The sequence below is a fragment of the Petaurus breviceps genome, unplaced genomic scaffold (assembly GCF_028583685.1).
Source record: "Petaurus breviceps papuanus isolate PSGF00001 unplaced genomic scaffold, PetGlider_PUasm1.0 182, whole genome shotgun sequence".
Lineage (NCBI taxonomy): Eukaryota > Metazoa > Chordata > Mammalia > Diprotodontia > Petauridae > Petaurus > Petaurus breviceps.
Window position 1 is genome coordinate 5807178 of NW_027185786.1, and position 27640 is coordinate 5834817.

Below are 27640 nucleotides of genomic sequence, written 5' to 3' on the forward strand. Positions count from 1 at the left end.
CCCTCCCACTCTCCTGCCAAGTGCCTCCTTTCACTGGGCTTGGGCCCCCAAACCAGCCAGTCAGCTGTTGGAAAGGGGAGCTGAGGAGGCTGCATCAGCCCAGCTGGAGGGACCTTCTCTGTTCTCACATCTCAAGGTCCCTTTGAGGCTGGAAAAGGGGCAAGGGATGAGGGGAAAGGGCTCCCCATGCTGGCTTCACACAAGGAAGAATCACAACACAGAAGGAAAGAGGCTCGCCAAGGTCACATACCTCTCCACTGAGGGAACCAGAGGGCTGGGAAAGGCAGCCAGGCTTCCTAACTCCTAATTCCCCAGACAGGCCCACAGAGAAAGCGAGGGCTGGGCGCCCTCACGGAGGGGGCCAAGCAGCAGAGCAGAGTCCAGAGGCCCGTTTCCCTACAGCGGCGTGACCTCTTCCTTCTCTTCAGCAGTGGCCCCAAGCCGGGGCCTTTGGAGGCACATAGAAAGCTGAACCACACCATCTCAGAGCAAAAAGGAACATCTTCAGAGGCCGGCCAGTTCAATTTATATCAGAACAGATCTCTGTTCAAATAGGCTGGTGGGAATGCAGGAGGAGGACTGATTATAATGGGCTCACTATGGGGCAGGTACTGTGCCCGAGCATTAGGGACACAAATACAGGAGCTTAGGAAAGATAACCCATCAAAGGGAGCTGAAAGCAGGGAGGGTGCTGGAGCCCGCTGCTGAGCAGGCTCACTTGGCACCCTCTGAGGACCCTGCAGCCTCCAGCGGCATCTCACTTGGCTTGTGGGTGGCTGATCATAAGAACAGGGTGAGGGGAGGTCAGGCAAGCCTCACCAGACAGTCCCCTCCAGGGGAACCCAGCCTTGAGGCTGCCTTGGTGGGTGCCCCCACGCTCCCCCACTGGCTCTTGGAGAGAGCCGATCAGGCTAGCTTGCTGCCACCAAAGGCCTCTTGCAGACAAATCTCTTCCAACTCCAGAGATCTGATTCTCCTCCTGAGCTATTTTTAGACCCACCTCCTCCCCAGCCAAAACCTGTGGAGGCCCCTGCACCAGGGAGTGGGGGGGGGTGTGCACTGACTCAGGCTGTCAGTGCGGCTGCGGCTGCTGCTGCCTGGGTGGGAAGAGGAGGAGGGAGCCGCATGCGTGGCAGTGGGGAGAGGGAGAGCCCAGGGCTGGGACCGAGGCAGAGGGACGGAGCCGACCAGCTGCTGGCAGTCTCCAAGCCCTGAGCTACCTCCTAGCAGCACAGGGAGAGAGCAACTGGTAGAGCCCTCCCCAGGGTATCTCCCCAGGCTCCCCTTCAGTCAAGCCAGGAAGGTGGGGGCTGCCACAGCGAGAGGCTAGCCCAAGGGAGATCCTTGTTCCCCGGGGCCAGATGTGCTCAGGGATTTTCCTGGGAGCCCCCCCAAGATTCAAGGTAGCATGGAGGGTACAAGGCTTCTGTTAGAGAAACTAGTGATCTTTCAAAAACAAAGTCGCTTTCTTTTCTAGATTTTCTAGGGTGAAAAGCTTTGTTTAAGTGAAGGCTTACTGGATCAGAAACCAGACAAGGCCGGCCCTATCAGGGGGTAGGGGCCAAGTTCCAGCAGTGGGCCAACCTTCACCCCATCCCCACCCACACACAACCACATAATGGATGTAGACTTCCTGGAAGAGACAGGTTTCAAGGACCATTTCAGACAGTAACTCCTCAAATCTGAATGAAAGTAATTAGAAGCAACAGCATTAATATAGGGCTCTAAAGTCTACAAAGCGCTTTACAAATATCTCATTTGATCCTCACAACCACCCTTCAAGGGAAGTATTAATAACTCCACTTTACAATGAAGGAAACTGAGGCAAATGGCAGTTAAGAATCTTGCCAGGGTCACTCGGCTAGCAAGAACTCGAGGAGACTCACCCCTTGATCTCTCTGAGGTCAGGCCCACACTCATTCCGCCTCACACCAGACTGCCAGAGTGCGCTGGGCTTTCCTAAGCCCCAAGAGCGCAAGGTGCGGCAGCCAGAGCCATGGTCTGCAGGTCAGGAGATGGTGGCCCAAACCCTAACTGTGACACTAACTGGCTGCATGGCTATAGGCAAACGGGTCTGTTCCTCAGCTCCCTAATACGTTGGGCAGGCATGAGGACGTTCACTCAATCTCCTCCTGTCATCTCCAGCAGCGGGAAGCAGCCCTCATTCCCCTTTTCTTCCCCATAGTGCCAGCACTGTGTGCACTGCACATCACTAAGCCAAAGTGGTGAAACGGAATCATGCGTAGCTATTGATAAGTGCTCCCCCACCTTAACATCCCTCTTAAGCGGGTGCTAGCCCCATTTTACAGATGGAGAAACCACAGCACCAAGACACAGCACAAGTTAAAATGACTCTAGTGCTGCCAAATGAGTGGGCCAGGGGCTGGCAGTAAGGCTCGTGTGTCCGGATGCTCAGTCTAAGCACGGCCAGTCAGGTGAATGGAAGGAAGTGTCCTCTGTCCTTCCTCTGCAGAGAGGATCAGTGACATCGTGGGGTGATGTCTTGATGTGAGGGAGGCAGAGTCATCGGTGTCCAATGGCAGGATGCCAGCGACAGCCCGGGACACAGTGGATGGCCTCTGCATCTCTGATGTCTGACCAAGCTCCAAGCCTGCCACGAGCCTACCTCTGCTGCTTTCATGGGTATTAGGACAGGGCTTTCATCTGTCCTTTCTGCCAAGGAAGGTCTTCACATGCCTGAGGAAGAGATCCCCCCAACGGCTTTGAGTCCTATCAGTTACCCTCCACCTGGCTAAACTGTCTGCTGCTGGGGTGTGGCCACTGCACAAGCTACAGCTTCTCAGAGCCCCAGGTGAGAGCAGGGGGACAGGTGGACACCAAAGGTGGAGCAGCCCTCTCACAAGAGGTGCTGGTCTCCCTTGAACACTGTCCCTCCCCACTGGAAGCAGTATGTCCACTGTGGATCTCTAAGTGCACCAAGGGCTGCTCAGGGAGCCTAGAATCCCAAGGCTAACAGGCCCACAGGGCCATGTGGGCTTGTCAGGGATGCTGAGGAGGGGACCCTGAGGGATGGGTCGGAGGCAGTCCTAAGCCTGGCTACTGTGACGGGAGCCGAGAGGTAGTCGTGACAGATTCAGGCGATCACATTTAATTGTGCACATTACATTTGGAAAGCAGGGACTTTTTTTTTTTTAAAGCAATTGGGGTTAAGTAACTTGCCCAAGGTGACACAGCCAGTTTTTCTGTGTGGGTGTTAAATGTCTGAGGCTGGAACCAAATTCGGGTCCTCCCAACTCTGGGGCCGGTGCTCTTACTATACCACTTAGCCGCCCGGAAAGCAGGGACTCTTAAGAGCAGACATTAAGTTGTAGGGGCTAATGGATACAGATGTTTAACGTGAAGGGCCATAGCTATCTTCACGTATGTAAAGGGTTAGCCTGTGGATGGCAGCTAGATTTATTTTGCTCATACGAAGACGACAGAACCAGGAAGGATTCATCGAAGGCACAGAGAGGCACATCTCAGAGCTCTCCAAAGGATGAATGGGCCAAGCCTAAGCCCGCGAAGCTCCTCCCAGGAGGGCTTCCCACAGAAGCTGGAGAGCCACCAGGGCTACTAGGATAGCCACCATGGCAGTCACCAGGGCCACAGGACAGGCAGGACAGGCTCCTGGTCAGGAAGCAGTTAGACAAGCAATGCGGTTCTGAAGGAATAAAAAGAACGCTGGGCTCAGAGGGGGAGACCTGGGTTCAAGTCCTGACTTGGACACATTTTACAGCCTCAAGCCTGAGTTTGCAGTTCTACAGAAAGACAATAAGAACCACAGAACAGACCAAACAGCATCATTGTACGGAATATGCTCCTGAAATTGTACAGCAGATCTATGTGAGTTACAATTACGGCCGCTGTGGGCTTTTCTTTTCCTTCTTGAAGATCTTTTTTTGTTATGAAAACATCAACAAGCACTTCAACAAAGAACACAAGAGGACCATAGAGGACCCAGGTTCTCCACAGCCAGGAGACCCCACGGTAGGAGCTGGCCACAATCTCCCCTCCAGGGAGAGGGCTAGCAAAGGAGGTGGAGAACTGAGGCAGGCAGTGATTCCCTTAGAGTGGGTCTGCTAGGGGTTAGGAAAGGGAGCCCCCAAAGCCATGTCCTCATCAGGGGGCCCTAAGCTAGGCCCCTTGTCCTCTCTCTTTCTCCCCACTAATTTCCATCCCATCCCCAGTTGGTCGGGCCGCTTCCCCATTCCCCTTCTATGGGCTCCAGGCCCACCCTAATGGAGAATCTTGGGGAGCCAAAAGCCTGAGAGCAGGTGAGTAATGGGGAGAAAAAGGAGAAGGGGGGGATCCTAACTTGCTACCATGGGCTGCTACTTTGAAAATATCCTCCATTAGAGAGGAAGAAATAAGTGAATGGCAAATTAAAGTCAACCTTGGCAGAGCAGTGTTTCTCCACAGTAAGAGACTGTTCAGCTAATTGCAGGTCAAGTTAGAACTCCACATTTGATGCTCTTAATTGACCCTGATGCTCTCATCCTCAGAGGAAAGAAGGGGAAGGGAGGGCAGGACTCTGCTGAGGAGCCAGAGTCAGCCACCAACAAGGCAGATGTGAAGAGGAGAGAAAAGAAAGCCACGTCCACTCAGCCCTACTTTCCTCTCCCCCCTCTCTTCCTCGAGTCAGGGACAGGCTGGCACAAGCAGTCCCTTCTCTGTCCCAGAGCTCAAGACCCTCTGAAGCAAGGCTCCACAGAAAGAAAGCAGAAGTCACAAGGACCCCTGACACAGCTGGGGGCCAGCCCCCCTCCCAGAACAGCCTCTATTCTGTTCCATCATCACGGGCTCAGTTTTGCTGAACCAGGAGCTCTCCCCATGTTCCTCCCTTGCATTCAGATGCAGGGCAGCATGCTGGGGGTCCTCCCTACATCCCACAACCCCTGCCTCCAAACAGAAGTCAGGAGAGGATGCCTAAAGGGAGGGCAGAAGAGAATCTGTCAATGCTAACAGCCAGTAGGACCCAGGGTCTGGGAGACATGCTGAGTAACATGAAGCTAAAGGACCTGGGGCTGGTCCTCTGCTGGGGCTGGATTGTTGATTCCAATCAGAATTTCAACCACTGCAATCGCTGGAGGGAGGTTCAAACATAAACTAAGAAAGGTCTGATTTCAAGGGTGGCTGCAGCCCAGCAGAGGAAAGGGGGAGGGTGCCAAGGTCAGCAGCATCACAGTGAAGAGCCTGTCCCTGGGGCCCTAGGAGTTCAGGCTGGGACACCAGGACAGATATCACAAAGCTCTCCACCGGCTCTAAATTCTAACTCTTCTGCATGACCAGGCCCCAGGCTGCTTTGACTACCTCAGTTCATACTGGGAGAGCGCACTCTATCCAATTGGCATTCAGGGTACTTCCTAAAACAGGGGGAGTCTCAATCTCACCTGATCATCCATTTGAGAAGCAATGCTGCTATGGAAAGTTCTGGGAGAAATCCAGGTGGGAATGCTGCCTCAGTCTACTTTCTGTAAAATGGGAATGACACTTGCACTACCCATACCACAGGACTGGTGAAGAAAGGGTTTTAGTAAATCATAAATGGTAGGAGGCCCACAATGTCTGGCACACAGAAGATGCCAACTAGCCACTGAAATAACCTAAACCGACACTCCTAAACTAGCCGAGGAAAGTCAGCTACCTCCCAAAGCTAAAAGTTACTCTGTCTAAATGTCATGAACTGTGCACTCGGCTGGAAAGGCAGGGAGGGAGAGATCTCTGCGCTGGAGGCCGGAGGGCCCCCCGCCGCACCTGGCTGCCCTAACAGGCCAGGTCCAACAGCCAAGGGCACAGCTGACATCCTGGATCAGAGGCCCCTCCCCAACTGCCTACAGGATAGCTAACACCCCAACTCCTCTCTCAACTTCCGCCTGGCATTTCTGCATTTGTCACAATCTGACCTCGACCTATCCCCCACAATGCCAGGGTCAAATCAAGCAAAATCAGCAAGCATTTATGAAGAGCGTGCTCTGTGCCAGGCACTGTGCTAAGTCGTATTCTCAGAGGTCACAGTTAAAAGGGGGAAACGACACACAGACAACCACGTAGAAAGCAGACAGAGAAAGGCTAAGTGAGAGATCAAGTCAGAGGCAAGACACCAGGGTTAAGCAAGACCAGGAGAGGCTTTTTAGAGAAGGCAGCTCTTGGCTGGGACTAAGGAAGCTGGGATGCCTGAAGGAGAGAGCTGGAGGCCTGAAGGCTCACCCCCTCCTCGGTGGTCTGTCCAGGACCAGGGGAGGCCCTGCCCATCATCAGCCCGGTCTCAATCCCTAGAGCAGCCACTGCCTTTCATATCTCTGTCCTGTCTCTGCAAATAGACTGCAAGTCTTCTGGAAGGCTATCAGCGGCAGTATCATACCTTTCTGCCCTCCCAGTGTCTGGTCCAGGACCCCCCTCCCACACACACACACACACACACACACACACACACACACACACACAAGGGGCTTCCTCAATTGCTGCTGACCAAAGCCTCCTAGAACATGTTAGCCCAGGAAGGGTCCTTCACATATAAAGTTCTTATTTTTTGCAGACAAGTAAACTCAGGCCCAGTGAAGCAGAGTCTGTCCAAGGCTATGGTAACGTTTTAAATGACATGGTGGCAATAACCCAGCGAGCTGATGAAACCCAATTCCTGTCGGTTAAGAGCCTGGGGACAATTCTTGGTGCACGTTACAGTTGGTTTCTAGGGGTAGTTTGGGTTCCTCTGTTCCCAGGGTGAGGCCAAGACCTCAGGGCTAATCCTAAAGGCTCCTGGGACCCGAGGCCTCCTCTAACAACCTTCTGCAAGGACAGACCAGGCCTCCTGGGACTGGGGGGGCCCTCATCGACTTGGCCACTCCAGAAGGAAGGTGCTGGGCTGGGCCAGCCTAGGGGATCTGGACAGAAACCTCCACCAGGGAAGGGCCACAGTTTATCAAAGCTTTGTATATGACTCAGCACAGACCATGATACACACAGCAGGAGCTTAAAAACTGAGAAATGCTGTGTTTCCAAGGAAAAAGAAACCTGCGCTGGCTGAAGCAGCACTGGGTACTTCGGGCCAGGGTGGGGACCCACATTCTGTGCCCGAAGGAAGCGAGTGAACATGAAGGGTGGCAGAGGCCAGGTGCGAAGGCCCCGGAAACCACCACCAGGAAAGAAAGGGTCAACGACCACTGTCCCTCATTAGCTTTCACAGCCCTGCCCCCACGTGCTCCTCACACAAAGTCAGGCAAAGCACTTGGACTTTAATAAGCTGGGAAGGAGGCCAACAGGCTCTTGGCCCAGGTGTCAACATGAGGGGAAAGGACACAGTGCCATGGTGTCAAGGCCTGCCCCCTATTTTCTTCTTCTGCCTCCTATTTTCTGACCCAAGACAGACCATCCTAGGGTTAAAGATAAGCTTTCTTAGAGCTGACATGACTTCCTTCTTGCTTGTCTTAAGATACAATGACTTTCACTGATGGTAACTACTATTTCTTGGTGCCCAGACCTGAAACAAAAGTACACTGTGTACAACTGTGTAACAAAAGTGACTAGGATTGTAATAAATAGAGGCATGATTTGTGTTTACAGAGTAAACATTCCTGTCCTACCAACAGCCTGACTTGTACAGTAGAGTTCTCTCTGGCATCTATCAGGTCCTTGGACCCTTTGGGAGAGGCTCTGCGCCTATCCTGTGAGTAAGGATGTAGACATGCACTGGGGCAAACCTTTCACCTGCAAGCAGATCGTGGCTTTGCAGCCCACTGCCCTGGGGAGCCTTGGCCATGAACCAAGGTCATTCCCAAGAGCCCTTCCAGCTCCCAACCACAGGATCTTTCCAGGTATGGCAGAAAGACAGACAGACATACATACCAAAGAGAGAGAAGAGAAACTTCTCTACCTCTCTTAACCTGAATGTTAGATAAAAAAAGCAACACGGTGTCTTGAACAGAGGGTTGAGGAACACAATGTGCAAAAACACAGTGCCTGCCTCTTCCCACCCCAGGCCAGCACCTGCTGCTCCAGCAGGAAGAACTGCTCAGCACCCATTTGTGCACACGCCCCCTCTCCCCACCCCCACTGCAGATTTCCTGTCACTGGAAGTTCTGGGAGACCAGACCAGAAGCCAAGTTGTTCAGTGGTTACCAGGACATCAGTTTCCCTCTGCTTGCTCCCTGCCCCCCAAATCAGATGTTCCAGGCCCCTGGACATAAGTCTGTTACCATTTTCTTTCTGGGGGTTGGTAGAATCACCCTTACAACACAGTGCAGCAGATACCAGTGAATCCATTTCATCATCAAGTGTATTGGGGGCTCTTAATAAATAACTTTTAGGGATCTGCTGCCCTAGGCCAGAAATATGCAGCTCAGTCCCTGAATTCCAAAGAGCAAGGGGTTTCCTGCCTTACAGGATGAGTCACTTGGTCTAGTCTTCCCCAACTGGGTACTTCTGATGGCAGGACAAAGGGCTTCCAGAACACTGGGGCTCAGAGACCACGGAGCTCAGGCTTCGACTGCAGGACCTGAATAGCAGAAGCTCTCAAGATCCCGAAGGCTGATCCACAGTCCAGGACAACAAAAGCTGAGTGAAGCCATGCGGGCAGGTGCCGCCAGAGGAAACCACTCTGAAAGGCTTCAGAAGGCTCCAAGTGCTCCGGTGACCAACTGTGACTCCAAGCGCCAAAGGAGCCCAGCTCCTTCTGTCCAGGGCATGATTATGGGGCACTGCCATTTGTTTGGTTTGGCTTGTTACAGGGGAGTATCTCTACAGGAGGAGATGGTGCAGGGGAAAGTGAAGGGGCAGGGAAAAAAAGGAAACATAAAATTCCCAGCTTGAACAGGTCTCAAAGCAATGAGAAATGCCCTCCCCCTTCCCTTCTTTGCAGAGGTAGGAAACTATGAGGAGAACACTGTATAAACTGTATCACCCTTTTATTCTTTGTTACAAAAGATGGTTAGATGTGGTGGGGGGGGGGGTATGTATTCATAAACATAAGGTGATGCCAAATAAAAGATGTGACCCTGGGTAAGTCACTATACCCTATTTCCCTCAGTTTCCTCATCTGTAAAATGAGGGGGAGAAGGAAATGTCAACCATTCCAGTATCTCTGCCAAGAAAATCCCAAACTGGGTTATGAAAAATCAGTCACAAACTGAAATGATTGAACAACAATGGTCTTGGGATAAGAAGCTGGACTCCATTTGTAGTTGTAACATTAGTTACACATAGGTGTAAATGTGTGACCTGAGCCTTCTGGTCCTCAGCTTCCGACTCTGTAAAATGGGGATACTCATACTACCTCCCCACAACCACCATCCATGAAGCCCCAGGGCTCACACCACTGTGCCAGGCACTGGAGACAAGATCAAAAGGAGATAGCAGTTTTCCTCAAAGAGATTATCTTCTATTGGAATAAAGAGCAGGTAAGAATAACAGGTAACTAAAGCCTACAAAGGCAGGCTACAGCAGCCAGTGTATGAAGGCAGTGAGGGAGAACAGGGAAGTCTTAATAAATAGAGCACACCTGGAGTTGACCAGACAGGGCAGGGAGAGGGTCAGGTCTATACTTGGGGAGCATCAATCACTCTGGCAACCATGGGGAATAGGGACTGGAGTGGAGGGAGACAAATTAAGAAGCTATTGCAATAGCCAAGGCAAGACATGATGAGGCCGTGAAGCACTGTGGGATGGGGTGAAGAAGCCCAATCCACAAAACTTGGCAAAGGCCTGGTTCTAGGGAAGGACCAAGTATGACTGAGGGCATTAATCAGAACGTCTGGAAACACAGTGGTTCCCAACAGAAAGGGGGATGTTAAGAAGGCGGGTGGTTGGGGAAAAGTTAACGAGTTCTGTCTGGGGCATGTCGTGGGGCATGGATGATGGTCCAGCAGCTGATCAGAAAGGCAGTAGATTTAGGAACCAAAACCCTAGGTACTCTAGGAAGAGAGGAGGGTCAATAGGTCAGATACTGCAGGGGTCAAGAAGGGTGTTGCCTGAGAAAAGGCCAAAAGGTTTACAGAGAAAATGCTTTGCCAATGTTAAAGCCCAATTCTGGGTGGCGAGAAATCAGCCTTTGGGTGTGGTGGAAGCTCTAGGGAAGAACAACAAGGCTTGGCATCATGCGGGCAAGCTGGGAAGCATCTCCAGAAGATGAGTTAAACCAGGACTTTCTCAGAAACACTCAGGGGTGGCACTGGCCAGAATGGGGTGTGGCCTCATGCTCAGCAGGGCCAAAGCTAGATGGCACCTCTCAGCACTGCGAGGACCCAGTTAACAGTGCTAACAAGGTCAGACTTCACTTTCACAGCCCTTCGGGCACAAGGAAGAAAGGAGCTCCTCTAGCTTCCAACCCCCTTGAAAAAGCAGCGGCCCCCCAGTTAAAGCTTAAATTCTCAACTCTGGCACTCAAGGCCCTCTGACATCTGATTCCTGGTCAGTCCTGACTCTTGTTCTCCCCTCCCCACCATGCAGTCTGCATTCTGACATGTAGACATTCTCACAGCTACGTGGCAACATGACTTTCAGGCCTTCGTTCTCATGCTCCCCACCCCGGACTCTGCCCCAGGACTGGAAAGGACCATCACTTGCCTAGGTGTGAGAAATCCTTCTCCCTTCCTGAAATCCTTGATGGAAAGTTACTTCTTCCATAAAGCCTTCCCTGACAGCTGCTCACCCCCCTCACGCGCCTCAGAACTCACAACCTTGCTCTCAGTGCATTCCGCTCAGTATACCTCAATGTGATATCCTCCTCCTGAGAAGCAAGAACTGTCTGTCCATTTTCATCTTTCCACTGCCCATGAAAAGCCCTTAATGTTGGAGGACTTTAATCAAGGAGGGAAGCCTTGGGTAGACCTGTACCCTCCCCAAGCAGGGTCGATGGGGCAGGCCCAGACAACTCCCCCAGGAGAGGAATCTGCTGGCACTCAGGGGGGTCCCCTAGTCTGATGAAGGAGGCACAAACAACATAGCTCATAAGGCTGATAGTCCTGTGCAGACCAATCTACCCATAGGGTTTGTCATCAGGGAACACCAAGATCTGGAAAGCCCTTCCCCTATCCCTGGCCCAGTCAGAATCCTGATCCCAGCCCTTTCTTCAAGGTCAGATACAGTCTAACCTGACTACCTACAAGCTTCTCCAGAACTTCTGCAGTCTTACTTCCTGTAACTCATCTGTCATTTCACAAGAACATGGGTTCAGAACTGGAAAAAATCTTAGAAGCTGCCTAGCCTGATCCCCCCATCTTACCCCTCTAGTCACACAGGGAGTGACAACAGTCAATATTTACACAGTGCTTCCTGTGTGCAGGCACCACACCAGGTGCTTTACAATGACCATATCTGGTCCTCACAACAACCCTAGGAGGAAGTGTTGTTATTGCCTCCATCTGACAGGTGAGGAAACTGAGGCAGAAATTCAGTCACTTACTCAGAAGTTATCTGAGGTTGGATCTGAACTCAGGTCTTCCTGAGGCTTCCAGGCCGGCCCCACCTCAGGAGGCCTGGGGAATTTTTAATCCAATTAAAATTCCAGCAGCACAACATGGGCTCTCTGGTCATGTCACTCAAGACCTGTCCAAGACTGTTTACCTGCTGAATAAAATGTCTTAGGCCCTGGAAACCCTCTACAAGAGGGCTCCAACCGCCTACTCCTCTCCTGGTCCTGATCCCCAGCCAAACCGGCTGCTCCCCACAGATGCCCTGGGCTTCCTCCCCTTTGCTCAAAATAATTCCTCCCCGTTTCCATCCATGAACATGCCCAACTCACTCCCCAGTCCACATGGCCCATACTCGATCACTCAACAAGCACTGATGAAGCCACTCCTGTGTCCTAAGGGGCTTACATCAGGTCAGAGAAAACACATAAATTACAAGGCAACGTTTTGTGGGGACAATGGGGGAGGGGATCGGGAAAGGAGCTGCGTAAGCAGTCTTTAAAGGAAACAGGATTCGAAGAACAAGGTGAGAAGAGCCAGGTCTGGGGTCAGCCAGTGAATGAATGAGTCCCGAGATGGCCAACCTGACTGAGTTTGTGAAGAGAAGCGACGAAGTCACTGGGGTAAAGCTGGCAAGGCAGGCTATGGCCAGTGATACAGGACCACTCCTTCCCTGGGTCCTTCCTCTATACCTTGGCACCAGTTGGTCAGCAATAATACCAGTCTGGGAGCGCTGAGATCTCCCAAACCATCCAGGCTCAGCCCAGGCGGAACAAAAATCCCTCCCCTTGATCATTCCTGACAGATGGTCATCCAGTCTCCAAAAGTGGGGGGCTCACCACATCTAGAGGAAGTCCAACCCACTTCTGGACAACCGATCTTCAGGCAGCCTCAATCTACCTCTCTGTAACTTTCACCCACTGCTTCTAGTTCTGCCCTCTAGAGCTAAGGAAAACAAGTCTTCTATAACAAGGCTTGGCACCATGCGGGCATCTCCCTCTGACACCTCCTTCCCAGGTCCTTCAACCCATTTCCTTCCATAAGGTTTGGAGCTACTAAGCCCAGGACCAGCACCTTCCAGTCTGGCATACTGTCCTTCCACAGCTGGGCCAGGATTCCAGGATCCCAGGCATGAGTCCAGAGAGGGAGTCTTTAACCTGGTTTGAGACCAAAGAAAGTACTGGCTTCAACACTTCCGAGCAGATCCCTTCACTTAGCACGTGAGCTGGTTATGAGGAAAGCATGGACAGTATCCCATCCTCAGACTACTTGAGAGCAGGCCTTCCATCTTTCCCTTATTCCCCTTGTAGCTTCTATTTCATGAACCCTTTACTCTCAAGGGAAGACAGAGAGAAACTGCTTCCTCTGTTTCAAGCCCTGCCCCTGCCCTCCCCAGACCAGGCACTGCTGGCTCAGCTCCCCAACTCATCTGCAGTCACCCAAGCATCGGATTAACCAAAGAGAGGGGCAGTGAGGCCTGTTCTCTCAGAGCACCCCAACCTCCAGGGGGAGAAACAGCCTTAGCATCTCTGAACCTTCTGGCAAGCTTGTTCATGGCTGACTACAGGGCAGGACCAGCCTTTGGCAAAGCTGTGAAATGGGCCAAATGTTACATTCAGAGACTGTCTCCAGCCCCAGAGAAACAGCCCCCAATCTTCATCCTGATCCCTGACACTGTCCTGCTACCTCCAAAGGCTTATGGTCCTGTCCACAGCCCCTGGTCTCTTTCCCATTAATCAATACGAAGGTAACAGTATGATAATGACTTCAGATGTCACCCCTCCCAAGGCATATATCTGAAATTTTAACTTAGGCCTATAACATCCAGCTAAATCCAAAGGGATAATTCCTAATGGTAGCAATTATAACCAGTATGGAAGAGATTTAAAGCAATAGAGACAGTTTTTGGTACCTCAAATCACAAAGAATGGTAAGATCTGAAGTTGGAAGGGGCCTTACACCATCGTTTTGTCCAATTTCCTCATGTGAATTGGGGATGACCTAAGGTGATGGACCTGCCAAGCTGCTTCAGGGAAAGAGGTGGCATGGTAGCTAGTACCCCCTCTGGACTAGGCCAATGCCAGATGGGAAAGCCAAGCCCCCTGCCAGGCCAGACCCAAGTGAGCATATACTAGCCATCTAGTACCTCCATCTAGCCCACCACCCCACCCCAATGGATTCTAGGTTCTGATCAAGCTGTCTTCCCTCGATCATCACCTATCCCAGAGCAACATACGTACACAGCAAGGCTCCAAGAGTGCTTGGACTGGACTTCATTTGTTTGTAGGCGAGGAGCCTGGGAAACACCAGGCATGAGTCTATCTGAGGTGACATGAGGCGCCGTTGGGAGCTCACGTGCAGACACAAGTGTCACAGGATAGATACCAGAACCTGTTTCTCATCCAAGCTGTACCAGACAAGCTGGGCCCCTGCCCATCACAGTGAAATCCTAGTGTTGAGCCAGTGGCCTAGCTGGCAGATAAGGACACAGTCCAGGCTCAGGGAGTGGTCCTGCAGGTGTGGCTCCCTCCAGCTCAAGGGAGTCGGGGGCCAGGACCCACACTCTGCCATGCACACACAAACACGCTCCAACACACTCACAGAGTTTCCATGTTTTCTTCTGGCTCAGACTTGGAATTTGGTTGTACCTCCTGGGGAAGGGATTCTCTCCCCCAGGGTAGAATGACTCTATGGTCCTTAGAGGAGTATCTGGATCAGTGAGTGAGCAGTGACCTCCTAAGGTCCATCTCTGTGCATGTCAGAAGTGGGGCTTCCTGACCCTGAAGCCAGCTGCCCCCAGACCACACTGCCTCTCTTTAAGTCACTGCATCCAGGATTCTTGGGACATCTCTCTCATCCAAGCACTAACCAGGCCTGATCCCTCTTAGTTTCCAAGATCAGATAAGATCTTGGGCGTTTGAGGCAGATAGTAACCCAGCAGTTAGAGCAATGGACCTAGAATCAGCAAGACCTGAGTTCAAATGTGGCCTCAGACACTTCCTAGATGTGTGACCCTGGGTAAGTTACCTGACCTCTGTCTTCCTCCTTTTCTTCAACTATAAAATGGGGATAATAACTGCACCCACTTCCCAGGGTCGCTGTGAAGACTGAATGCTAAGTGCCTTATGTGTGACTGACCGTGCCTTAATTCACACTTAGCAGAGTGTCTGGCACTAGGAGACATTTAATCAGTGCTTCTTCTGTTCCTCTCCCCTTTCCCCTTCAAGGTCAGATGACCATGGACACTTCCCACATACTGGAGGGCGCAATCCCCACTCCACCCTCACCCCACCCTATTTTTGCCCTAAGAGTTGTCCACCCAGACCTCGGGGCAGCTAATAAAATGACAGGGAAATCACAGAACCATAGGACCTGGAAAAAGAAGGGTCTGAGAATGGGGCAGGTAACACCTGAGAGCAACTATACCTTTGTAGGTGGTTTTGTCCCTTCCCAATTCCGTACGTCCATGGATGGGGGCACCTGGTAGATGTCTTGTCCCATCCCAGCTGACGGGGGCACTTGATAGATATCCTGAGGAGGGCTCACAGGACCAGGGGGCACCTGGTATACGTCCAGTGTGGGATTTAGAGATGGGGGTACTTGGTAGATTTCCTGGTGATGGGGCGTCTGCTTCTGATACATCAGAGGTTGCTTGGCTGGAGGAGACTGGAACTGCCCACCTGAAGGAGGGACCTGGTAGACGCCCTGCTGAGCCTTGTTGGGGCCCGGGATCAGGTAGACACTATCTCCTTGGGTCTGGTAGGCAGGGTGCATAGGGGCATATTGGGAGGCTGGGGAAAGCACATTGTAGAGGCCCTGGGGATGGCAGGGCAGGGCTGGCTGGGGCTGAGGCTGCCCCTGGCCTTGCCCGTTCTGTTTCTTGTCATACATGCCCACCAGGATCTTGAGTCGATTGCCTGGAACAATGCCCTGGCGCCCGTGCAAGGAGCAGAGCCACCAGCCATCCAGCCCTTGAGTGTTACGCTCCAAAACCGTCATGATGTCACCCTTGCGGAAGGACAGTTCATCAGGGGACTCAGCCACATTGTCATAGAGTGCTTTGGCCAACACATTCTGGGGAGAGAGAATACAAAGGGTGGTTAGAAGCTGACCGAGACAGGATCTCTCCCCTTACCTCTGAACCTCCCTCTGGCCTAGGCTATGCCTCAGATGGAGGCTCTAAATTACACACAGCTTCCCTGCCCCAATACCAGCATCAGGAGGCCAGGGATTGGCTCCAAAAATCCCCCAACACCCTTTTATGAATAATTTTTTACCCAGTCAGGATCCATCATCCCTGAATTTCTCTAAACCCTTCGAAGCTATTTATACCACTGGCCTGGACCACCTGTCGAGTATAATGAGTGCCATATTAAATTGGTCTCTTTGCTGGGTTGAGTGAATTTCCTTTTCACATCCCTAAAACTCCCTCCACATTTCAAGGGGACCCTCTAGGACTGGGTCTGCCTCCCCACTCTCAGTCTGTACCCTTCTTCTGCATGCCCTGCAGGCTCCTCCCCCACCCCCAACCCCGGCAGGGTCTTCCTCTATCAGCCTATTCACTGCTGCAGCTGAGTGCCCAGTCCAGGTGCCAGAGGAGGGACACAGGCAGCTGCTGGGGGAACATAAGACAAACCATCTCTGAGCAGCCAAAGAAAGGGAGAGAGAGGGCCAGACACCATAAGGGCTCAGGACCAGGGAGAGAGAGGGGGGAGATGCCCCCTCAGGAAGATCATCGAAATTCTCAGCATGGGATGTGCTCCCTTCCCTTCAACTTTCCCCAGGGGCTTGACCAACCCTCCTTTGGCTGAAGAAAACTCCCATCAGCTCAGAACTATCTGAAGGTCTGAAGCCAGGACAGGAATGACAGGAGTCCCAGAGAGAGCTCTGGCTCTCACCAGGCTGACCAGCTCCCTTCCTGCCTCCTTGTTTTCAGCTCCCAAGATGTAGGTACAGCAGGAATCAGCAAAACTGGGAAAGGGATAGGAATGAGAGGGGGGGGGGAGGATCACAATCATGGAGGAGAGGTCAAAACTACAGCCCAAGGAAACAGAGCAGGTGAGTTAGCAGAGCACTAGGCCAGGTAGGGAAATGAGAGTATCCCTAAGGCACTGAGTCAGGGAGCAGGGAAAGCGGGCCTTCAAGTCCTCCCTCCTCAATTAATCAGACTGTCTCTTGATGCCCTGAGGGTGCTTCCTACCTGAAAGACTTGCTTCCCTAGGGCCCAGAGCCAGGGAGAGGACACTGAGGACAGGAAGGGGAAAGAACTAGGAAAAGACAGAATAGACAACGGGAGACTAGAGAGAATAGCAAAGCATGGCCGAGGACGGAGTCTGGCTGACACAGTCACAGCTGAACAGAAGGGACCCCTCTAATGCCTCAGAAGCACTGCTGGTAGACAGGACCCTCAAACCCTGCCTCAGGGGTGTCTGTGGGGGAAATGGTAGGTTGGACTGTATGGCCCAAGGGCCCTTCCAGCTCCTCTGACCTGAGCCAGCAGCAGCCTGTGGGACACAAAGCCCCAAGGCCCTGATAAAGGAAGGCCTCCCTTCTGCTGCTTGGATTCTAGTCATCTCTGCTGTGATACTGACTGACTGTGAGGCCTTAGAGAAGTCACTTCACCTCTGCCCCGGATGGCCTCTGAAAGTCCTTCCAATTCCAGAGGCCAAGACGTGGTGAACACAGAGAAGTCTCTAGTAAGTATGAATAATGAATCCCCCAGAGTCACATGTGAAGTTATAATTATGTAAAATATGGTCACTGGTTCTAGCTCTATGGAAATAGATCATGTGAATCTGAAAAGTGTGACCACTTCAGGAGCTCCACAATGGCACTAACTGGGCCCTAGTAGTGAGGGCTACACAGCACTTTCCTTACAAGACCTAGTCTGACAGATTTCTAGAAACTACAGCTCAGAAGTGGCCCAGAGCACTTCAGCCAGAAAGTGAAAGTGTCAGAACTTGAACCCTGATCTGACAGAGGGTTTCATGCTCTCTCCACTAAACCCTGCTGCCTCATGGCTGTAACTAAACAGTCTGATTTTCCTGACATTTAGTGTCCAACTCACAGAGGAGGAGATCATGGAGCTGTGCTGCAGAAAGTGCCAGTCACAGCCTGGATAGGCTTAGTGGGGATGGGCTGACTCACTTCTGAAGCCAGGCTGGGCCCCAAATCCAGGCTCCATTCATCTGCCAGAAGGATGACCTGGTCTTGCTGTTCCCTCCCCCACCAGGAGGCATCAGTTACCCAGGGCAGGGTTACCTCATTTCTAAAAGCCTGCTGGACCCCTCATCTATCCAATGGGAATAAGAGCTCCTGCCCTGCCCCTCTATGTAGTTCTATAAACACAGCACTCCCCGAATTCTATCCAAGCCTCCAGGCCCCTTTGAAGGAAGGAACGGCCAGGTTCTGGGAGGGGATGGGGCTGACTGAGCCCAGGCTGGGGGATAGGAGCCCTGTGGGCCTCTATTGGAAGCCTTCCCCCCCCCCTTCCCCTCCAGGAGGCTCCAGGCAAACCTGAGGACGCCTGGCAGGTCTCTCCTCACCTTCACCACCCACACCAGCTGCCACCCCGACAATGAAGGGGACCTCCTCCTCCTTGGGTTTCCCCCAACACTGTCTCCCCTTAGCACTGCCCTTAACCCTCCTGTCCCTCCCCCATCAAATTGCCCAGACTTGGGAGAACAGCCTTGTGTCTCAGCTCCTTTGTCTACTCAATGCCTAGACCATCCTTGCACATGGGAGCTGGTGAACAAACACTTATTTGTTGATGGAATCCCCAGACAGCTGATGGAGATGACTAGGAAGATGGGGGTGGAGGGCTGGGTGAGAGAGAGACAAGCTGCCCAGGGCCTAACCTGGGCCTATCACCCTGTAGGAGAACAGTGGAGAGAGGGCTGGGCCAGGAGTCAGGAGCAGAAGCAGAAAGACCCAAGTTCAAATCCAATCTCAGACTCCTCCTAGCTGTGTCACCTTGGGCAAGTCACTTAGCCTCTTTTGCCTCGGTTTCCTTAATATAAAATGGGGATAACAACAGCACCTACCTTGCAGGTTTCTGTGAGGATCTAATGAGATAATATTTGTAAAGAAAGAAAAAAAGTACTGAGCACACTTTCTAGCCTGCCAAAGGAGCTGCATAAACAATTATTCCCCTCCTGCCCATTCCTGCTTGATTCAAAATCAAGTACTCTGAAGAGCATGGCAGCAGACCTGATGGAGGGAACAAGGAAAACCAGTCCCTTCCCTGCCAATCCACACTTATAAGCCTGAATTAGAAAACTCAGAATACTGAATAAACACAAACAACAGCCTACCCAAACAAATGGGGTAAACATGTAAAGAGGCAAGGTGCTACAAGAGGTACTGAGCTCCCCGTCACAGGAGGTATTTAAGCAGAGCTAATTAACCATTTCCAGATGATCAGAGGCAGAAAGGTCTCCCTTTGCTCCCCCTGGAAGCTTCCTGTAAAGGCTCTTCTCTGCCTTAAAGCTCCTGTTCTGAGGTCTATGCCCACACACTTACAGATGGAGGAAACTCCAAAGTTATCATCCAATCTTCTCACTTTGCAAATAACAAAACTGTGGGCCAGAGAAGTTGTGATGTACCCACAGTCCCCAGGATCTGAAAGGAGGCCCTGAGCCCCAAACCCAGCCCAGCTTGAGCTTTGTCTCCCCCCAGACTAAATGGGGGAATGGAAGGATGGCAGGTAGGGGAAGGGCTGGGGCTCGGAGCAGTCAATGACGTACCCACAGTCCCCAGGATCTGAAAGGAGGCCCCAAGCCCCAAACCCAGCCCAGCTTGAGCTTTGTCTCTCCCCAGACTAACTGGGGGATGGATGGATGGCAGGTGGGGGAAGGGCTGGGGCTTGGGGCAGCCAGCCTGGCTCCCTGCTGATGGTTCCCAGGAAAATCGCTGCAAGGTCAGGCCAGCTGTTCTGGGCCCCAGGGAGAGCCAGACCTGCAGTGGTTGGAAGCCAAGAGGAAACAGAGAATTACTGGGAATGTAAACAGAAAAACAGGATGGCCCTTCCGTGGGGAATCAGGGTGAGCTGGAGAGAAACCAGAGAGAAGGATGAGGGGGAGGGGGAGATGGGACAGGGACTCCAGCTGCCTGGATGCCTGAGCACAACTGCAGAAGCAGCTGGCAGAGCAGGGAGTGTCAGGCATGAGCCTGGAAGCTCTTCTTTAGCTACCATGGGACCTTGGACCAGGCATTTCACCTCAGTGGTCTCAGTGTACTTGAATATGAAACTAAGGGGCCTGGGTTCTAAGATTCCTTCCATTTCTAACTCTGATGAATGTTTAACTAGGGGGTTTGGCTCAGAGGCAGCCCCAAGCTAACAAATTCAGCAGAGCTGACCAGGAGCCCAGCCAGATACTCATCTAATGGGGGGGGGGGCCTGGGAAAAAGGCAGGAGCAGAGACTTAACCCTTTCATCTGATCCTCAATCAGCTACTCTCCCCCTACCCCACCCACCCATTCACTTCCCTTCACTTCCTTCCTCAGCCCTGATACAGAAGTAGAAGGCTATGAATGGGACCCAGCCAGGCTGGGGAGCAGAGCCGAGATGCCCCAGGAGCAGACTTCCCAAATATGGTCTTAAGCCTGCCTCCCTCTGGAATTACATCCTGTCCAAAGCTGGCTGCTATTGGGGGTGGTGGTGCTGGAGGGGAAGGGACCGCCTACGGCTGTGACCCTAGAACACAGGCGCTCCTTGCTCCCCTCCTCTCTCCATCACACCCACCCACCCCAGGCTTCATTTCCATTTCGGGTGGCTAGCTCCCACCCCTCCCCCCACACCTTCCCCATGGACAGGAAGTGCCTGAAAAGTGAGTCAGAGGGAGAATTTCCCCTCTAGTCCAGTCAGAGGCTGTCAGTCCCTAGGACTGGGGGTGGGGGTCGGGAGGACAGAAAACCCAGCCCACCCTGGAGACAAAAGGGAATTCCCCTTGGGCAAAGGCCTCCGGCCCAGGGAAGAGAGGAGCCTGACAGAAGCCTCCATCCCTAGCATTGCTCATCTTCCCAACCTCTGGAGGAGCTGGGCTGCTCAGGCCAACTAGATAGGCCCATTCACTGTGGCCAGCTACTCGGTGCCCTCCCCCAAAAGGCCAAGAATAGACTCTGGACCAGAAGTCCTTAGGGCACCTCCCACAGCCCCAGGTGAGAAGCACTGAGGTCCAGAAGAGTTAATCTCTAACAGGGCACCCATATCTTTTGTTTGGCCAGCCGGCTGAGCTCCACCCCCAACCATGAGCTCATTGTAATGTCTGTGCAGGTCTTGGCTAAAGGCTGAGGCTAATTGTATAGTCTATTCTGAGGCCTTAGACTGAAACTACCTTGGGGGCAGGGAAGGTATTTCTTCCCCTAGGAGAGGAATTCTTCAGCTTCAGATTAGAGCATATACAGCCCTCCCCTAGGAAGAGAGGTGGGGGACTACAGGGATGGAACACTGGATAAGCTCAGACAGGGTAATTCTGTAGCTTTCCTTTCTTAGAAGAGAGAGTATATGAGAAATGAAAGAAGACTATGGCACCAAATAAAACACAGGGCTTGGACTTCGAGGCTATGAAATGAAACCTTGCCATCTCCACCATCCAACACCTTCATTTGGGGGCCCCTGGAATTTGGGGAGGGAGGGACTTGCCCAGGGTCACACAGCTAGTAAGTATCTAAGGCTGGACTGAATTCATCCTCCTGACTCCAGGCCTGGTGCTCTCTAGGGCAGTGGCAAGTCCTATCTCCCCAACCCTGAGGAGACTCAGGCTTTTCACCAGAAGCAGGGTGGTATAAGGGATTTTGTATCTGTACACAATCTGTATGACTGTACTTGGAGTCAGGAAGGCCCAGCTTGGATTGCTACCATCCGGCCTTCTAAACTTAGCAGCTTTGTGACCTTGGGCAAATCACTCAACTCCAGTCTCAGTTTCCTGTTCTGTAAAAATGGGAATACAAGGGGTGACTAGGTGGCACAGTGAATAGAACACAGGCCCTCAAGTCAGGAGGACCTGAGTTCAAATCTGGCATCAGACACTTGACACACTTACTAGCCATGTGACTTTGGGCAAGTCACAACCCCAATTGCCCTCCAAAAAGCAAAAAAAAAAAGAGGGGGAATAGGAGTACTTGTGCCACAGGCCTGCTGTGCGGATCAAACAAGACAGCAGATCATAAAACATTTGGCAAACATCCAAGAGCCGTATCACAGGGATCCATCATCATCATCATCACTGACTCTCCTCTCCTGGGCTGCTAACTCACTGACCTGACAGCCACAGGACTGCTTGGAATGTGGGTCCTGTGCCTCTCCCAGTTCAGAAGGCATCGGTTTTCCTGAAGCAGTGAGAGGACTGTGGGAAGTTCTTGATGTGGGGGGTGCCTTCTCACCGGCCCAAGCATCAGGAGCCATGGTTCTAACTCAGGCTCTACCAGAAACATTACTGTGAGACCCTGAACAAGTCACCTCATGACACCTGGGGGCCTCCGCTTCTCCATCTCCAAAACAAGATCTGGAAGTTCTCTAAGACACCTTCTGTCCAGAACCTCAATGACCCGCTTCTCCCTAAGGGCAGACTCCAAGAGAATCTTTTGGATCCAGACAGCAAGTGACTGGTGGTGGGCCATGATCAGAGCTAGTCCTAAATGTACCCTAGTCCTGAATGTACCTATACTGTCACAACCTCCTCCAGCTCTCCCCTAGAAATATCAGGAACCTTGAGGTTGATGTTTAGGATGGGGGTAGAGGGACCAACGTGCTTAACTGAGGTGGATCTGCCAAGTGTCAGGACACATCTCTGGAAAAAAAGTAAACAGTGCAGGTCCCCCTACAACAAGGACTCCCACAGTCCTCTCACTGCTGCAGGAAAGCCGATGCCAAGCTAGGCTATACGCCTTCTGTCTCCAGATATCCGTCACCTAGCTTGACTTCCCCTGCTCTCCCCAGCCTTTCCACTTATTTCATTTCCACTTCCCTTGCTGGTCCGGCTCGGGGTGGGCTGCCGCTGATGGCCCAGTCTTGGAGGAGGTGCCAGACAGCTTGTTTGGGCCACTCTGCTGAACATACTGTCTTGTACTACTAACTTTCTATGTGTGTGTCCCATGTTTCCAATCAGACAGTATCTCAGAGGGCAGATACTTACTAAGTAAGGGCTGGTAGATCCGAATCCAGGTGTGGTACTGAACAATGGCACAGTCCTAGGTATACAGGAAACACCCAAAAGTCTCTGCTGCCGATGCTGATGCCAGATGGAGAGTGAGAAGACTCCTTCCATCAGAGCTACCACTGCCCTTCTCCCCATCTCAGCCACACCCCCTGTCTCCAGCCCCTGTGCCCTCTAGGGGCAGGGCAATCATTCCTCAAAGGTAGACCCCAGGCAAAGGCATGAGGTCAAAGGCCCTGCCTTCAGAGAAGGTATGGAAAACTCCCAGGCCTATGGTGTTCCAAAACAAGGAAAGGCCCAATCTGGTGATACTGATCAGAACAGAACATCAACCCACTCTGGTCAGAGAACAGGGAAAATACTGGGCAAACCTAGGTATTACTTCACCTGAGCTGAGAGGATGCTAGCGTGGGCCAGGGCCCTGACATGGCCAGGCATCCTATCAAAGTCAGGTGTATGTTGTTACCTGGGGAGCTCACATAATACACAGCCCCATCCCCTCTGGCCAGTCTGAAGGCCGGTCCATTCCTGCCTCTAGACCCAGAGCAGGCCCCTGGGAATCAAGCAATAAATCCTTATTAAACATTTAGGAGGTCAAGGCCATTCACTGTGAAGACAAATGAGAGTTTCCTCCTCTTTCTGCTTACAAGAAAACCTGTTTGTTGAACAATGCACAGAGATGCTACTTTCAAAAAACCCAATGAGAAGCCCGGACTTGAGAGGGGGGTGAATCGCCAGCCCAGTTCTGGTTCCTCATTACTTGCCCAGGCTTTCCCTCTTGCTGAATAGCCAACCAGGACATGTACACCTGAGAAATGCTCTGGGTGCACACCTGCAGCACACCCTTCCCCGTCCTGGGCTAGTATAGCAAAGTGTGTGTGTGTGTGGGGGGGGGGGTGTCCCAGGTGGGCACCAGTGCCAAGCTGCCACAGTCAGAAACCTTCCGCCAGCCTGCTTCACATGCAACAACAAACTTCTTGTTAGCAGACGGGTGTTCAAGGGGCTGGGTGCTGAGGGCTCTTCATTTCAAATAATGTGGCTCATTGTGTCCCAGAAGTACATCTCGGGGAGTCCTCAGGCAGCACATGCCACATCTGACTGAGGGCCTGGCGCCACAAACAGACAGACAGACAGACAGACAGACACACACACACACACACACACACACACACATACACACACACACACACTGGAGATCCAGGGAACACTGGACCTCTGCCACAGGGAGTGAACCTGACTGCTCACCCATGGGCCAGCTTGCTTCAGCTGCCACTGGGGCTTCAGGTGGCAGTTTGAGGCTCTAAGCATCAGAGGGAAGTGAACCTGGGATTTACTGAAAACAAAAGAGCACGGACAGAGGTCCCCGGAGTGGGCCCTAGGTGGGGGGGAGGGAAGGAGGGAGTGAATTCAGGGCTGGGAGCAGGAGAGCAGCTCTGGGTGGGGAGAGGCCTGGCTTGGGAAGTCAGCCATCCACCAGGGCCTGCACAAGCTGCTTCATCTCACAGGCCTCAGTTTCTCCTTTGTAAAATAAAGACATATACACACCTTGCCCCCTTGCTGGGCTGGCTGTTGTGGGGATCAGATGAGACCAGGCAGAGAGCAGTGCTTTTACACTGAAATATGACTATTATTGGGAGGAAACTGTTAGACTCGGAGTGAGCAGGACCTCTCTCTTCAGCCTGTCCCAGTTCTCACTACAGAGCCACTCCATGAAGTTGGGGGCACGCCGTAAAAAGTGGCTGTCTTAAACCTTAAACGGCCAAATATCATTTTCTGGTTTTTCCTGGTTCAAATGGTTTCTACACTGCTGCTGGACACTGGCTGCAATATCTTCATAGGAGAGTCAGGCACCCACGGACGGAGACAAGAATCCAGCTCCCACCCCATCCCCACACTGGCTACAGGGTCCATCTTCCGGAACTCTTCCTGAGGACATCTATAGAACATGGCTCACCCCCATTCCCAAACTATTTCACCCCAAAGTATACAGGCTGCCTCACTCTGGCCTTAGATATAGGACTCTGGGAGACAGCTTTGTGCTTTTAAGAGCTGGATGGGAATTATAAATAAATTATGAGAACTAGAAAAATGCAAACATCGGTTCCAAGTTATCAATGGGAAAGGATGCAAATGAGTGTGAGAGATGGGGAACCCCAAAGCCGGGGCAACAGACCACGGGAGACTAGGGCCTAGAAGTGACATGGCCTGCAAAAACCCAGTATCCAACTGAAAGGGCTGAAGCCTCAGGGTGTTGCCTACCCGTGGGTTTCATCTTCCTCATGATCTACTAGGGAAACAAAGAGAAGTGAATCCATAGTGCCTTAAATTAACTAAGCTGCAATTTGTTCTTCAAGACTTAAGGGAGACATATCTGTGCCTACAGGGCCTTGCACACAATAGGTATTAAATAAATGTTCCCAGGATGCTCCATGAATGAGAGCAAATGGGGCCTGTACCTTCCCAGAAGCTAAATGTTATCTAGGAGAGGGAAAATTTTACTCTAGTCCTAGGGAGGAAAACCAATCAGATGAACTGGAAAAAGGACCCAAAAGCAGCTACAGTTCAGGGATTGGTGAAATCCAGCCTCTCCCAGCCCAATTCAGGAAGACATCACCAGTTAAGGGGCTTCCAAACCAGGCAGATTTTGGCAAGAAAATCTGCTTGTCATCAGAGAACTCCGGATCTCAAGGCCTAGAGTGTAATAAGGATGGGGGTTTGGGTCAGCAGTTCTGGAGATGGCAGATTTACTGGCCAAATTTCAGCCTCCTACCACCTCACTTTCAGTCAGTGTGATAGTTTCTCACTGCCCAGAGGGATGAATGCCAGGAAAGAGTAAACCTGGGGCTCAGAGGTTCGGAGTAGCCCTCTGATTTCCAAGAAGGGAAGTGACAACAAGCCAGCTTCTATCCTTTGTGGTCTTTCCGTACCAAGCAGCTCACAAGCCCCTACTCACTTCTTCCCCGAACTTAGGAGGACCAGAGATCCCCCCTCCAAGTGACTGATAAACTCATTCTTGCCCACCCCTGCTATGCTGGGCAAGGGATGGGATGGAACATCCTGCAGGAGGCCATTTCTCAGGCCACAGGGTGGAACCTTTTTCGAAGGGACCTGGCAGCACTCGGCTCCTATTCTTGTCTAAGATCAACAAGGGGACTATGTGTCTGGGAGAAGCCCAGGCCGTTATGGCCTGCCACACAGAGGAGGCCTTTGTCTGAGGGAGAGCAGAGACGCCGCTGCCTAGATCAGTGCTCTGACCTCAGCTGGGGTGAGCCTGGAAGGGCCTTGGGTGAGGGGGTTCCCATCTCCAGGGCTCGGCCTCCTGGCCAGCAGGGACACAATAGGGCACGCTGCCTTTGTACTTGCCACCACTGCCCTTACCACCAGAATCACACAGAATGCCGCAGCTGAAAGGGGGCCAGCCACCTGACTCATTTTTCATAGATGAGAGTGACTTCACCAAGGTCACAAACTGGGCAGGGCCAGGATGCAAACCTTCTGACCCCACATCCGGCACTTTCTCTTACAGCACACTCCTTCCTATATGCCAGGAGTCCACTACCAGTTTCAATGGATCAATGAACATCTCAGACAGACTTCAGAAAGGACTTCAATTCTCACTTTCTGAGAAGTCTTCTCCAGTCAGGGGAATGATGCTATGTGGGAGAGCAGGGGTGGTGGGGTAGGGGACTGTGTAAAACCCAGTGAATGGCAGGCACTCTGTCCAGGGCATCCAGGCCTTAGCACTACTCCTGGAGGATCATGGGAGAGGCGGCAAGATAAGCCCTCACCTGCCTCCTGACCCAGAGAGGCCCCAGTCAGGCAGACAATAGCTGAGCACTAATGCTGGTCTGAAGCTGCCACAGGGAAACTCTTCTTCTCCTCAATTTTCCTCAGTCACAGCTTGTGCTAACAGGTCCAGGGTATTTGTGGAGATAGGAATGAATACCTGAGCCGACCACAGTGGGTATCAGAGGCAAACATACAAGGCTTAGTGGCCCCTCTCCTACTTCCAATGCAGGGGGCTGGCAGACAGGGCAGTGTTCAGCTTCCTCTACTAAACTCCCTCTCTTTCTGGGACTTTTTTTTTTTTACCTTTTTTACGTCCAGAAAAAATTGGAGGGGGGAGGTGAGGCAATCTGGATTAAGTGACTTGCCCAAGGTCACACAGCTAGTAAGTGTCAAGTGTCTGAAGTCACATTTGAACTCAGGTCCTCCTGTCTCCAGGATTGGTGCTCTATTCACTGTGCCACCTAGCCTCCCCTCTTTCTGGGGCTTCTAAAGATACCAAGGGGCACCCAGATGGTACAGCGGACAGAGTGCCAGGAATCAGGAGGACTTGAGTTCAAATCTAGCCTCAGACACTCACTAGGCAAGTCACTTAATCCTGTTTGCCTCCATTTCCTCAACTGTAAAATGAACTAGAGAAGGAAATGGTAAACCACTCTAGTATCTTTGCCAAGAAAACCCCAACTAGAGTCACAAAAGTCGGGCATGACTGAAATGACTGAACAAAAGAAGCTGCCTGGCCTCAGAACCCAGAAGTTTTCAGGCTGACGGCAAAGCAAGTGCTCCCTCCCCTTGACTTTAAGCCTCTCTAGCTAGTTAAAAGAAAACAAAAGGTCCCCAGCACAGCCCTCTCTTTCCTACATGGGTGTTTTGGTTTTGTTCATCTGAAAGAGGCATCATCTATAGAGACCACAGAAGTACTTAGGAAAAAGGGGGTTATCAGGACACAGTCTGTCTTCTTACTAATGCCAGTGAGGCTGACTACCATGACTACCAAGCTGGAGGCAGGGCACAGAGGCCAACCCAGCACTGAGATCATCTCATCCTGGAGTTCCCAAACTTTTTGGCTTCAGAACTCCTTTATACTCCTGACAATTATGGAGGCTCTGCCCCAAAGGAGTTTTTGTTCATGTGAGTTCTACGTCTTGATATTTGCCATGTTAGAAATGAAAACATCCTAGTTTTATTATGAAAACAAAGCTGTTATTAGTGGTATCCCTCTCAAATTACAGATGTGTGTATGTATGAGCCTCCATAATTGTCAGGAGTATAAAGGAGTTCTGAAGCCAAAAA

General features: G+C 51.9%; 1 protein-coding gene across 2 annotated transcripts in view; it reads right to left on the reverse strand.

Annotated features, from left to right (window-relative positions):
* The window catches only part of BCAR1 (BCAR1 scaffold protein, Cas family member), a 112105-nt gene that overhangs the window by 10390 nt on the left and 74075 nt on the right, over positions 1–27640 (reverse strand). For both annotated transcript variants that reach the window (XM_069087680.1, XM_069087679.1), the window contains exon 2: positions 14832–15479. In XM_069087680.1, coding sequence (XP_068943781.1) covers positions 14832–15479 — 648 coding nt within the window. The remainder of the gene's footprint in view (positions 1–14831; positions 15480–27640) is intronic.